The 13,415-nt window shown below is 39.3% G+C and overlaps 1 protein-coding gene across 5 annotated transcripts in view; it reads left to right on the top strand.

Moving 5' to 3' along the window:
* The window catches only part of Kiaa0753 (KIAA0753 ortholog), a 70,260-nt gene that overhangs the window by 39,873 nt on the left and 16,972 nt on the right, over window positions 1-13,415 (top strand). For 4 of the 5 annotated variants that reach the window (XM_013522137.1, XM_013522138.1, XM_013522135.1 and 1 more), the window contains exons 11-16: window positions 117-206; window positions 441-530; window positions 7,088-7,166; window positions 8,226-8,309; window positions 11,261-11,437; window positions 12,521-12,602. In XM_013522137.1, coding sequence (XP_013377591.1) covers window positions 117-206; window positions 441-530; window positions 7,088-7,166; window positions 8,226-8,309; window positions 11,261-11,437; window positions 12,521-12,602 — 602 coding nt within the window. The remainder of the gene's footprint in view (window positions 1-116; window positions 207-440; window positions 531-7,087; window positions 7,167-8,225; window positions 8,310-11,260; window positions 11,438-12,520; window positions 12,603-13,415) is intronic. The other variant, XM_013522140.1, reaches the window with a different exon arrangement.

The following is a 13,415-nucleotide window of genomic DNA, read 5'->3' as shown; positions in this document are numbered from 1 at the left end:
AGTCTTAAATGGAGCAAAGTTTGATGCGGGGGTGGGGGTCCCTACCTTTTGCTCTGTTTCCGTGGTCATGGTGCCCTACAGCATAATTGGTTGGACCCTTTTGTACTATCTGTTAGGCTCGCTTGGCTTGATGCTGAATCTTCCAAAGGGTTGAAGGAACTAGAAGACTCAAAAGCCAAAGAAATGGACAGAATGCAAAAACAGAGGTAAATATTTGTTGCTGAGGGAGAAAAATGTTAAGCAGGACGTACTCTATATCACTATCTCAGCAACCATTTGAGATTGTTCATTTCCAGCCCTACTTTAATGCCTCTTGGCTTTCTGTCTCTTGCAAAGGCTGTGAAGCCACCTAAGAAACAAATAGCAGAGCCAAGGTTAGAACCCAAGTGAATCTGACTCTGTCTTGAGGAGAGTTGGGGTGACTCTCTACTGTCCACTAGGCTCACCTGGCTTGATGCCGAAACTTCGAGGAGAACAAAGGAATTGGAGGAATTAAAAAGTGAAGAAATGGATCGAATCCAAAAATTAAGGTATGTGTTTGCTTCTGAGGAACACTAGCAGATGCTTGTCTGTTCTAATTGATCCAGATAGTTTTAACAACTAACTGGGGCTGCATAAGCTTACCCTCATTATATGAATAAGGGAATGCATGCATGAATTAGTGAATGGGCACCTGCATGTGAACATGCATTACATCACTTTTTTGGTAGAAAATGTTTCCTTTCTTTGGAGTTTGAGGGAGAATTGAGAAAACATCTATAATTTGGGCATGGCCCTCTGTGAAATACTAGACTCTTATATTTGTTTATTTGTTTATATGGTCTCAAAGATTCTTTTCCCCAGCCAGGTGCCAGTCCTGCTAAGGGCAGAGGAGGTCAGTATGCTGTGCATGTTCTGCTTATGGGTGAATGCGTAGATACTGTGGTTTCATATGTTTGCTTGAATGCATTCTGAAGTTTTCAAGTGAGGTTTATTATTCCTATTCATTTCCTCAGAGTGTTACCCTCTAACTACAGGCATGAAGAAGTTGTCTCATTTTTTCAGCTCTGATAATCACTCACCCTACAGTCAAATAAATAAAACACTTATTGAAGCATCTGTGTATTCTTTCACCATTCACGACAGTGTGTTCAATTCCAGTTATAAGGCTTTGGTTCTGTCATTCGAGGGCCAAGATGTTTTTTCCATAGTTAAGATTTCAAGTGATACAATCGTAGAATCTTCGGATTTGAAGGATCTTTTTCCCTCAACTGATTCTTCCAGCGACCCTGTAATGTTTCCACAAAGTAACTGTTTAGCATACGCATATACACCCTATGTGATGGGATACTTCATACTGTCAGAGGGAGCCCATCCCTTGGTCCTCTGTAGCTATTAGAAGGAGTAACTTAGATTGTCCTGAAATTTGATTCCCTGTGACTCCTTCCCACTTGTCCTTTGAACCGTGTAGCAAAACGATAATCCGCAAAACGATAATCCTCTGTGCTCAATCTGTTTTATGATTTTTTGTTCAAAAAATAAAATATACATTTAGAAGGACATTCTAAATGTGCATGCATAACCCAGGTATTCATTACAAAATGAATACCCAGGTACCACCGAGAAATAGACTATTACCACTATGTAGAAGCTTTCAGTGTGCCCCTCCTTATCTCCGTCCTTTCCCTCAGAGGCAGCTACTAACCTGATTTCTGTGTTATCGTCTCGTTACCCTTCTTCATAAATCTGCCATCTATGTATGTATCCTTACCAGTAATTGAGATGCACAAATCTGGCAGAACAAAGAAAGCAGTGTTGCTGGCATTAGATGAAGACTCTTTAGAGGAAAATAGGTTCCACAGAGTCTCAGTCACAGTCTGACTTCTACTTCCTTAGGAGTTTTTAGGAACCCACCCCAGGAAATCAGCCAGCAAGCTCTTGAGTGAGTCCTGGCAGATGCAACGCTTGTCACTTCAGAGGGGCTATGGTCCACTGGCCTTCTGGAAGAAGCCTGATTGGGGGATGGGGCTGACTTGTCATACTCTGCTTCTCAGCTCTTGGCCATCCTTTGTGGTCACAGAGGAGGAGCAGGAACTGTATCAGCATCAGGGCCAGATGAGCCACTTACTGGGCCTGGTTTGCTTGCTTGTGTGGTTTTCCATACTGCATTGTCTTCTTCCTTAGCGTACTTGCACGTTTTGATAGAGCACATCCTAAGTTACTTTCTTGAGAAAGGATGAATAGGAAATAAATCTCTCATACCTTTCAAGTCTAAAAATGTTTTTATTCTACTCATGTTCACTGATAGTCTAACTGGATATGGAATTTTAACTGAAGATCATTTTAGTGGAAATTTTTAAATAATTTTTAACTTTTTGAGGTAATTGTACATTCAGGCTGGGCATGGTTTCACACACCTGTAATCCCAGCACTCGGGAGCCTGAAGCAGGAGAATCCTCATGAGTTTGAAGCTAGGCTGGGCTGCATAGTAAGTTCAAGGCCAGCCTAAGTACATAGTGACACCCTGTCTCAAAAAAAAAATTGTACATTCACATGAAGTTGTGATAATGCAGGGAAATCTATAGTGTAAGATTTGGGAAACTATAGTACAGTACTACAACCAGAATGTTGACACTGAGGTAGTGAAGACTCATTTGATTGACACCAGTGTAGTCAAGAACATTTCCATCACCACAAAGATCCACAGTGCCCCCCTTGAACAGCCACACCTACTCTTCTTCTGTCCCCATCCACTACTTGGCTAAGTAACCCATGACAACCACTAATCTGTTCCCCGTTTCTACTTTTTATTTTAAAATTGTTATATAAGTGAAAAGATGCAGTATATAACCTTTTGGCATTGACTTTTTTTATCTTTTACATAATTCTCTGAAGATTCATCCAGGTCATTGTGTGGATCATTTGTTCATTTTTTCGTTGTTGCATAGCAGTGTGTGATGGGAAGTACTATGATTTGCCTAACCGTTCGCCTGGTTAAATACCTGAGGGACATCTGGCTTGTTTCCAGTTTGGAGATACTATGAATAAAGTTTCTATAAACATTAGTGTTTGCACAAATATAAGCTTTAATTTGTCTGGGATAAATGCCTGGAGTGTGATTGCTGGATTGTATGTTTATTGTATGTTTTAGCTTTGCATAAAACTGCCAGATTTCCAGAATGCTTCTCTCTGTTCCCACCAGGAGGTTTTTTGTTGTTGTTTTGGTTTTGGTATTTTGGTTGTGTTTTTTTTGTTGTTTTGGTTTTATGAGGCAGGGTCTTGCACTGTAATTTAGGCTGGCCATAAACTCACTGTGTAGCCCAAGCTGCCTTAAATTCATGGTGATTCTCCTGCCTCAGCTTCCCAGGTGCTGAGATTACAGGCACATGCCATCATGCCTGGCTCTTGAGCATTTTTTTAATGTAGTTATTTTCTCTCCATTCTGTCTTTATCTGTCTTCCTAGGCTGCCCCTTTCTTGGACCTTTGGCCAAAGCAAGTGGGCTTTTATTTTATGTAGTATGTATGTTTCTATTTGCATTTCTGGGTGGCTGGCTTTACAAGTATCTACTTTGGGGATATATGAGACAAAACAGAAAATCCAGATAACTCAGCACCATGTCATTCTTTGGGTCCCAGAGTTCCTGGCTGCTCTGCCTTCACATCCTCTTCTGTTGGTTTATATTTGATATCTAGAGTTCTTAGTTGTACTTAACAGGAATAATACAGGAAATGTATTTATTCTTTTTCTCCACTCAGAAGAAGTCAGATCAAAATTTTTAGAGCATCATGTCATTGTTTTGCAAGAAATCTGAATCTTCTTGATCTTCCTGCAGAAATTTATACTCTTCTGCAGTGCTCTAAAGTTTTATAGCAGTAGCACTGGATGTGTATGTATTTTCATTTATCAGTAGCCCTTTTTTCATCTGGCAGCTTATTTGCTTCAATTCTAAGACATATTCTTGCTTTATTTTACACTTGTTTTCCTTGCCTCTTTCCTCTTTTCTCACTTTCTGCAACTCCTCCAGTTTGATGTTGAACTTCCTGGATCGCTCCTCTGAATGTCTTTTCTTTCCTTTTTTTCTCCCATTCTTTTAAAAAACATTTTTGTTAGTACATGTCTGCAGGACATATGCATATATCCATTGTGCACAGTGGTACCTGTACTTACCACATCTTGATCCTTATTACTTCCTCTTCCCCTCCCTGCCCTCCGGTCTTCTCCCATTCCCAGGTCACCTTCCAATCGCCACAGAGCCTCTGATTTTTTTACCTGATTTTTCCTATTTTCTTTTTCCCCTCCCCTCTCGTACCGCCCCGCCACCCCAGGAAGTGATTTCTTCACACTTACTTTTAACTTGTTAAGTTTGTTGTTTCTGCTGCAGGGTTTGTAAAGTGTAAGAGCTCTATTGCATTTTCCAAATTTCTCTTACTGACTAGTCTCCTCCTCCATGGATGTGCTGCCTTCTCCTTAGGTATACTTTTTTTTTTTTTTTTTTTTTTTTTTATTCTCCGGTACCGGGAACCGAACTCACGACCTTGCGCTTGCCAGGCAGGCGCTTTTGCCTCTGAGCTAAATCCCCAGCCCCTCCTTAGGTATACTAACAACAGCGGTTCCCTACTGTGCTCTATTTAATGTCTCCCTTTTCTTTCCTCAGCTGGTAGTCCTTCAGTATCTTCTGATGTTTAAATGTAGGGGTTACCGGTTGAATTAGTATGTGGTGTTAGGGTTTTTAAAAAATTGTTTTATTATGATACACTTTACGTATAGTAAAATGCAAAGAATTAAAGTACAGTCCAGTGAGTTTTGATAAATGCATTATACATTGACAAAAGCCCCAGTCAAGGTAAAGAAAATGTCTATCAACCTAGAATGTTCCCACATTTTCTATCTAGTCATTCCCTTACCCCGTACGACCTCATCCCTTACAGAGGAGCCACTCTGGGCTGTCTGTCCCTGTATGATTGTTTTCCCTCCCCATGGACTTCAAATCACAGAATTGTCAGGGTCCACTCCTTTGTGTCTGACTTCTTTTGCTCAACGAGATATTGGAGATGCACACATAGTGCCTGCATCAGTATAGTTCATTCCTTTTTATTGCTGTCAGTTACAGGAATATACCACATTATATTCATCCATTCTTTTGTGATTTAATATTGGGGTTGTTCCCCATTTTTAGTTAGTATAAGTAAAGTTATAGAAAGATGCTTTAATTTCTCTTGAATAGATACCTAAGTCAGATTTCTAGGTCATAGGATAGGTAGTTGTTCACCTTTACAAAATTGGCCATATAAATTTTTCAGAGCAATTGTAACATTTATACTACTATCAGCAGTACCTGGGAGTTCTTCATTACTTGTTTCACGTCCTTGCTTATGTTTGGTCTTGCCAGTCTTGTAAACTTTATCCATTCTGGTGGGAATACAGCAGTATCTCCTTGTGGTTTTATTTTTGCATTTCCTTGCTGACTAATGATGAGTACCTTTTCTGGTGCCTCTTGTGAAATATCCATGCAAGTCTTTTGCCCATTTTTCATTGGTGTTTTGTTTTTTTAATTATTGATTTGAGTTCTTGGTGCCTTGGTCCACGAACTTTTTCCCATGATTTTGATCACAAACTGTACTGGATGAGAACAAAATCAAATTTCCCCAGAAGGTCAACGTTGAACCTAACCATTGAATTTGATTCAGTTCTCATCCAGTTTGGTTTGCAACCAGAAGAGTGCAAAGAATTAAGTTCGTGGACTGAGGTACCACTGCATATTTCTGGATGCAAGCCCCTTGCCAGATGTATGCGCAACAGATTCTTCCTCCCAAGACTGAGCTTACCCTATATATCTTGTTTTTTTCATTAGTACATGTTTACAGTGCATAATGATTACCTTTATCTCTTTAATAGGGACTAGGAGTTTTAAATTATGATTAAGAACAGTTTGCAGTTTTTTTAAACAGGTCTTTTTGTAAATTCAAAGATGTTCTCCTGTGTTTTCTTCTAAATACTTTGTAACTTTAATGTCTGTGATCCACTTTGAATTAATTTTTATATGTGAGATGAGATACTGGTCATAGGTCATGTGTTCCTTTATGGAATCTGTCTGTTCAAGCACCAGTTGATGAAGGGATTGTTGAACTTAAGCCACCTTTGGACCATCTGGATGGACTGTTGAGGGCCCTGTCATTCTCTTTCACTCTTAACTTTTCATGTGGGTCAGACTGTCCAGGGAAAATGTTTTTGATCTTTCACCCAGAGGGTAAGGATCTGGACACAGGTGCCATAGGAACTGAACTGGGGAGGAGGCAGTGGGTCTTAGTGCTCAGCGTTCAGCCCGCCTCTTCTCAGTACTGTACTGACAGCCTTCACTGTGATTGGTCACTCCTAAACCAGAGACCCTTCAGAGAATGAGCAGCGAGACTCACAGTTGGAGAGAGGTAGTTGTCAAATTATGGGAAGTTGGGCAAGGGACCTAGGGTTCTAACTTCCAAATGCCATTTGACTCTTGTCTTCCACTTTAAGCCACCCCCTCCCAGTTTTCCTCAGGCCTAGAAACTCCTGGTGCTGCCAGTAACATGCCTGTTCAAAATGGTCAACCATACATAGTACGTGGTTCTCAATTTCCCATATTCCTGGCCTAAAATTCAGCTTTCTTGGGTCAGCTGAATTAGTTAACACTTATGTCCTTTGTTTTCCAGCACAGTTTTTCCCCCCTTGTTTTTGTGGGTTTATATCTAATTCTACTGTTGTTCTAGTGGGGATTTAAAAATGAACAAAATTAGTTTCTTTGATTCAGCCTGTTTAGAGACAGGCTGAATCTGTTTTAAAGTATCCTCGGAGCCTACTTGTCCAGATGTGGCCTGAGCCCTCATACTCAAAGTAGGGTCCAGCCCAACAGTGTTGTATCACCTGTGAGCTTGTTGGAAATCCAAAATCTAGCCATCCCTGGGACCAAATGAATTAGAATTTACATTTTAACAAGATCCCTAGGCGATTTGTATGGGCATTATAGTTAGAGAAGCACTGTGGTTTTTAATCATTTGATTTCTCTTCATCTGAAGTAGTTAGAACAGTATGCAAACTAGGCTTTTGACATGAATTTTTTATTTTATTTCTAGTGTCTCTGCCACCCAGTTAGCAGACAAGGTAGAGGCGGCAGTTCTGGAGCGTTTGAAGCCCCTCTTGGTCAAGGCCCAGGTAATCTAGTTTATTCCATTTACTTGCTTTTTACAAGTTCTGCAGTACACAAGAGTTGCTGCAAAGGTCCCACAGACCCCCTTAGGGTCAGGTGTCTGTTTGGCAGCTGGAAGCTGCAATGCTGATCAGCATGGGGCGCAGAGCTCGGGCACAGAGCTGCTATGCCTTTGACATCCCTAGACTGCCACACACGATTGATGTGTCCTCTGTGATAGGGAAGAGGTAAAGATGAGGGGCAAAGAAGAGTCCTGCTCTTGAGAAAGATGAGCGTTTACTTTGGACAGAAGTTTACATTGCAGTTTCCATTCCTAACCAAGTAGATCGGTTGGTGACATTAGCATTCAGTGAGTTGCTTCAGTCTAACACTGTCCTTGCTTACCTCAGTGGTTTGGAACAATTGACTCTATTCTACCAAAAGATAGAGTGACTAGGGCATGTCTTTGCACAACCACTACTTTCTTAAAGATGAAATGGCCTGTAGCACTACCAAGAGATTGTGCCATCATTGTATAAGCTGTGAGCTAAATTAATGCTATAGCCAGATCCTGTAGCTCCACCTGTAAACAGAAACCATTGTGTTGGGATAAGCTGAGGCCACAGAAAAATATAGCTTTAAATGGAATGAATGACATTCTGGGTCTCTGCACAGACCTCTGAACTTCCATATTTCTAGGTTAAGAAATGTTAAATTATTATTAGACTCTGTGAATAAAATCTCAGGAATATTGACCTTGGAGGCCTCTTACAGGTGAAAGAGTCCAGCCTGCACATTTTATCTTTGTGGAAACTGTGGATCAGAGAAGTTGAATGACTTGCATAATAGCACACAGCTATTCTGGCAGTGTTTACAGAGTTGGAGGGAAAAGCATGCAGAGCCAAGAACAACACATGGCATTTATTTTCTTGAAGACAGAAGTGCTTTAATTGCTGCAGAAAGCCTAGTGGAGCTTGAGCTGATGAATAGTTGTACGCAGAAGTTTTTCTAGTAATAGCATTCATTTGTGCTAATACGAATTGTAAGTTTTTATAATCCATGAATATATTTGTCCATTTGAATAGAGAGTTAATTCTTCTGTGGAAGCAAATACTCCTTTGAAGGATCGTCCATCATCAAACACAGCAGCAGCCCAGCCTGCAAAGCAGGTGTGTTGTTGGTATTTTCGTATTATTACATGATAATATCTCTAGTTGAAGGAAAATGGTGTGCACATTACTTCACAGACAGTATATTATCCTACTCAAGGCAGGTGAAAATTATTTTTCATATCTGGCATGTTAATTTTTACAGGATTTATCTAGCATTATGACTTAGATCAGCCTTACAGACAGCTTACAGACATCACTAGAGCCACAGGTTTTTGTCAGTGGCCCTTTTATCTCCTGCTGACGACAGAATGTGGGTGCACTGTGGCCCTGAGTGTTTATGGCTTGCTCCAGAAGAATGGCTGCCCTCATTTCCTTTCTTTCAGCTCATTACTGACCTAATTTCCTTTATATTTAGGGCCTAATGGCTTTGTTAGGCAGGCATGTTGTGAGTGCTTAGTGTATGACCAGTATCTGGCCTGGCAAAGAAATGAGCTGGTCAAGAAAGAAATGAAAACAGTTGAAAACAAGAAGAACATTTTGTTGTACACTCTATGCTCTTCCTCTAGAGAACCTTTTTCTCATATTTTTGGGAAGGCTCCTTGCCTTGCTTAGGTTTAAGGCTGTGGCGTACAAGTGGCATCCATGTGATCAGAGTGAGAAGGAAGGTGGAATGAGTCTCCACCGGCCCAGTGACCTTGGGAGCAGGAAGAAAAGTTTTGAGAATTTATCCCTCTTATAATTGTTACTAGCTGTAGCATATTTCCATGATTTTTGAATTATAATATTTTTGTATCAATACTTTGTGACAAAAAAGAAAAAATACTTTGTGACAGAATTTCATGTGAAATGAGGCTTCTGTGACTGGAAGCTGAAAGCCTGCACTTGGTCATTGCACTCTCAGGTGTGCTGCAGCTTGGTATTTGGGCAGCACAGCCGCTGAATGACCCCCATCACACCTCCGCAGAACAGTGGGCTAATATCCAACCTGTGGAGGCAACAAAGCTGCCTAAAGAGGAAAACAAGTGACTATAATTGCTGACAACAAAGTAGATGTGTCTGAGTGTTACTAGGAGCCGTCAGCCGTTTATGTTAGAATTAAGCTTTAAATCATCTGTAATACAGTTTATTGAAAGAGAAAAGTAACTTTGCTATTTAGAGTTCTAGGATATTATACATATTATCATCTTTGCAAGGGATTTCTCAGGCAGTGCCATTAATAGTGATTGTTTGTAATTAACTGAATAGAATAAATAAACCTAAATGAACTAACTCACAGAAGATATCATGATGAAGTAGAATTTTTTTTTCCAATGTTAACTTATAAAAGAGTGGTGGTACCTTGAACACAAATTCTCAGGTTTATCATCTTTAAAATGGAGAAGACATTTGTCTTATTTCACTTGAACTTAACCAGTAAAATTCAGCTCTCACTAGATTTACCTGTAAGCAAAATGGTGTCTGATAGCAGGAAGCAGGGAAAAGTTCTTGCAAGGGAACCACGATTAACATATTCGTCTGTTACTGCAGCTGTTTTAATTAAAGTTGTATAGGAAATACATTTTTCTAAAATGTATAGTTTTTATTTAGAATTAAAAATTATATATAGCCGGGCGTGGTGGCGCATGCCAGTAATCCCAGCACCCGGGAGGCTGAGGCAGGGGGATTGTTGCTAGTTTGAGGCCAGCCTGGGCTACATAAGTGAGTCCAAGGCCAGCCTGAACTGCCTAGCGAGACCTTGTCTCAAAAAGACAAATAATAATAATAATAATAATAATAATAATAATAGTAATAATTATGTATATGTAGCCCAAAAGAAAACAGTTCAGAAAAAGTGTAGTATTAAAAGTTAAACCACCCCTCTAACAGATCATATGCTGTTCTATAACATGCTTTTTTCTTTTTATTTTGGTGTTTTTTCCATATCTTCACATTGAGACCTTCTTTATCCTTCTTAATGGCACTTAGTGTTTTTGGCACTCCATCCTTTATAGATGGAATATATTACACATATAAACATACACACATATCTTAATTAACTAGATCTGTATTATTGCGTAAGTTGTCTAGATTTTTTCTAATTTTATTATATTGGCCAAAGTTACTGTTATTTCTTTAACTTTGATTAAGATTGAACATTTTTATATCTTCATTGGCAATTAATACATTTTTTCTGCAAACTGTTGAAAATGCTTTTTAAGATTATTGTAGCAGTATCCTTTCACTGACTGTCTGATTTCCTTCCAAGCACTGTGCTAAGTGTTCTAACAAACAAGTTCTCATGAAACCTTTCTAACTCTGAAGTACAAGATTATTATTTCCATAGTACAGATGAGAAGACTGTGGCCTAGAAAGGTTGATAAACTTGCCCAAGCTGCAGGCTTATGAGTGGGCAAAACCAGGCTTTAATCCCAAGAATATCTTATACTTTGCCTAGCAGACGTTGTAAAAACCTCTTTCTGAGGAGAGTATAGACTATATATTAGAATCGAGAGAAATAAAATGCATATAGAAGCTATATAAAGCACTTTGTGAATGTAAAGAATATAAAATCAAGAAAGGCCAATAAAACTCTGAGATTATAACCATAGAGTCCCAGGCAAAGACAAAACAGTCCTGCTCTTTGTGATACCATGAGGCTTTTACAAAAGCATTGACCCAAAAGGGAAGAGCTCTGTCCTCTACTGTTTGTGACACGTAAAATATGGTGCATTCTCCTAAATATGGCAAAAAGAAGGTATGCTTTACCAACTGGCAAAACAGATGATAATACTAATTTACATAGACGTTAATGGTATTTACACGTTCGGTACTATGATTTTAATGTCCTCGATAAAAATTGTACTCATATTAGTGCTTTTTTTTATTTACTGACTTAGGAGAGGTTTGTTTTAGCATAGAAATTCTGCCAGTTGGATCATTATGCTGTTGGTTTATTGTGATCAGCAATAGTCTTTAATAAATTTCTCTCATTTCTTTGTATCACCTTTCCACCCCTCTTTGTTTTATAGGATACAGCAGTTAATTCTGAATTCAACAATATTCATCAGCTGGATAACTTTTTGGAAGATGCTGCTCATGAGCTCTGGGCTATGACTCATGATAAGATTTTGGGGTCAGAAACCTTGTGGGACAGCAAGGACAGCCCAAATCTGGAGACCATGATGCTCCGGATGGAGGAAATGGAAGTAAGGTCTGGGGTTTGTGACCTGGTTTCCCACTGGGCACTCACCTCTGTTCTCTGTCATGTCTCTGGTGTTTAATATGTCAGAGTCACATGGTTCTGCTTCTGAATCCAGTTCTGTTGCCAGCTAAGTGTATCACCTTGGTATATCACTTACCCTGTCTAATAAGGAAGGTTTTTGAAGATAGAGTGAAGTATAAAGAGTCAGAGTCAGAATGCTGTCTTAGATGTAAGCCAGTTAGTGATCATTATCATTATCCCCCTAATAACAATGATTTATGATTCCAAAACCACTGGGACCCCGATCTAGTTCCACAGATGGGACCATCTGACAGCTTGTAAGTACTCTTCAGTTGCTTCTTCTACCCTGCTAGAGTCTGATCCTCTCAAATCACAGATGTTACTTTAATTTCCATACTACTACTTTTAGAATGTTTTTCTTATAAAATTTCAGATCCCAGACATTACTTAACATAACCCTTGGATTATTCAGAGCAATTAAATTGAGACCCAGTGAAAGAGTGATGTGACGAAGGTCGCACAAAAAAAATTGCTGGGAGAGCGAGGATGAGAATTCAGGTTTCCTGCTACCAAGTTTGGTATTTTTTAATAGTTCTGTGATTAATCACATTCATTTTTTGCTGCTAAATAGAAACATTACACAGAAAATAAATTTTTGTTGATTATTGAAAATTTAAAGATACGTATTTTATCCTGGTCTCACAACTGCTTTCCTTTTCTTGGGGATCACTGCCCAGACCTGAGCTGTCCCAAAGTAGCTGCAAGCCGCATGTGCAGATTGAAATGTAAATTAAAATGAAAACACACTACAAGTGGTTGGTAGTTAGTGGCCACTGTTTTAGATGAGAACACTGTCATCACAGCAAGTGCTAGTGGAAGTGCTGATCTAGATTGCAGCCGTGTTAATTGCAGTACTTGACTTTAGACCTCACCTCTTGATCACGTCCTGGCCTGGCAGATGCTCATTCTCAGCAATTAATGGGATCTCTTGAATTTTTCCATCCTTACTAGATCTGTTTTATAATGAAACTCATTTCTTCTCATAAATAAAACTTTTTTTTTAAAGAAATATCAGGAGACAGTTCGCCAAAGATACAGTAAAATTGTATACGCTGATCCTCATGTATGGAAGCAGGAAGAAAGAAATGGTAGGTGTTTTCCCTACTTTTCCCCCTGCTTTTGTATTCCAAAACATTTCAAATACGCAGAAAAGTTGAGAAAAATTTTATGGTGAATTCTTATATACCTACCTTCTACATTGTACGATTAACAGTTTGCTATATTTACTTTGTCACTTAATCTCTTTTTCTTTTTTTGTTTTTGTTTTATTTTGGTTTGGTTTGGTTTTGGTTTTTTGAGACAGAATCTTGCTATGTAGTCCAGGGTGTCCTTGAACTCACTATGTAGCCCCAGTTTGCCTCAAACTTACGGCAATTCTCTTGCCTCAGCCTATCAAGTTCTGGGATTCGAGGTGTGTGCCACCATGCCAAGCATCTTTTTTCTTCTATCCATCAGTTCATTACTCCTTCAGCCCTGGCACTGAACTACCTCTCCAGCCCATTTGATTTTTTATTTTGAGACAGGATCTTGTTAAGTTGCCCAGGTAGGATGTGAACTTGTGACTCTTCTGCCTCTGCCTCCTAAGTGCTGGGATTACAGGCATGGGGACCACCACATCTGGCCTATCAGTTCATCATATCTTTGCATTTTCAAATATATTTTATCTGTACTTTCAGAGTACACTGGAGATTTGGCTTAAGAGTAGAGTGCTTACCTAGCGTGCCTAAGGCCCTAGGGTCAAGCTTCAGTACCATAAAAGAAAAAAATAAAACTGAAAACATCAAAGTTGTCAGATATCAGTACATTTTACCCCAAAATATGTAACTTGTATACCATCAGCTAGGGATTAATACTTTTCTTTTTGAGATAAAATTGACATATAACGCAATGCACAGATCTTA

This window comes from Chinchilla lanigera, unplaced genomic scaffold, assembly GCF_000276665.1.
Source record: "Chinchilla lanigera isolate Chin_1 unplaced genomic scaffold, ChiLan1.0 scaffold00066, whole genome shotgun sequence".
In the NCBI taxonomy this organism is placed as follows: domain Eukaryota; kingdom Metazoa; phylum Chordata; class Mammalia; order Rodentia; family Chinchillidae; genus Chinchilla; species Chinchilla lanigera.
The sequence above is the reverse complement of the archived record's forward strand: the minus strand, read 5'-3'. Positions and strand labels throughout refer to the sequence as shown.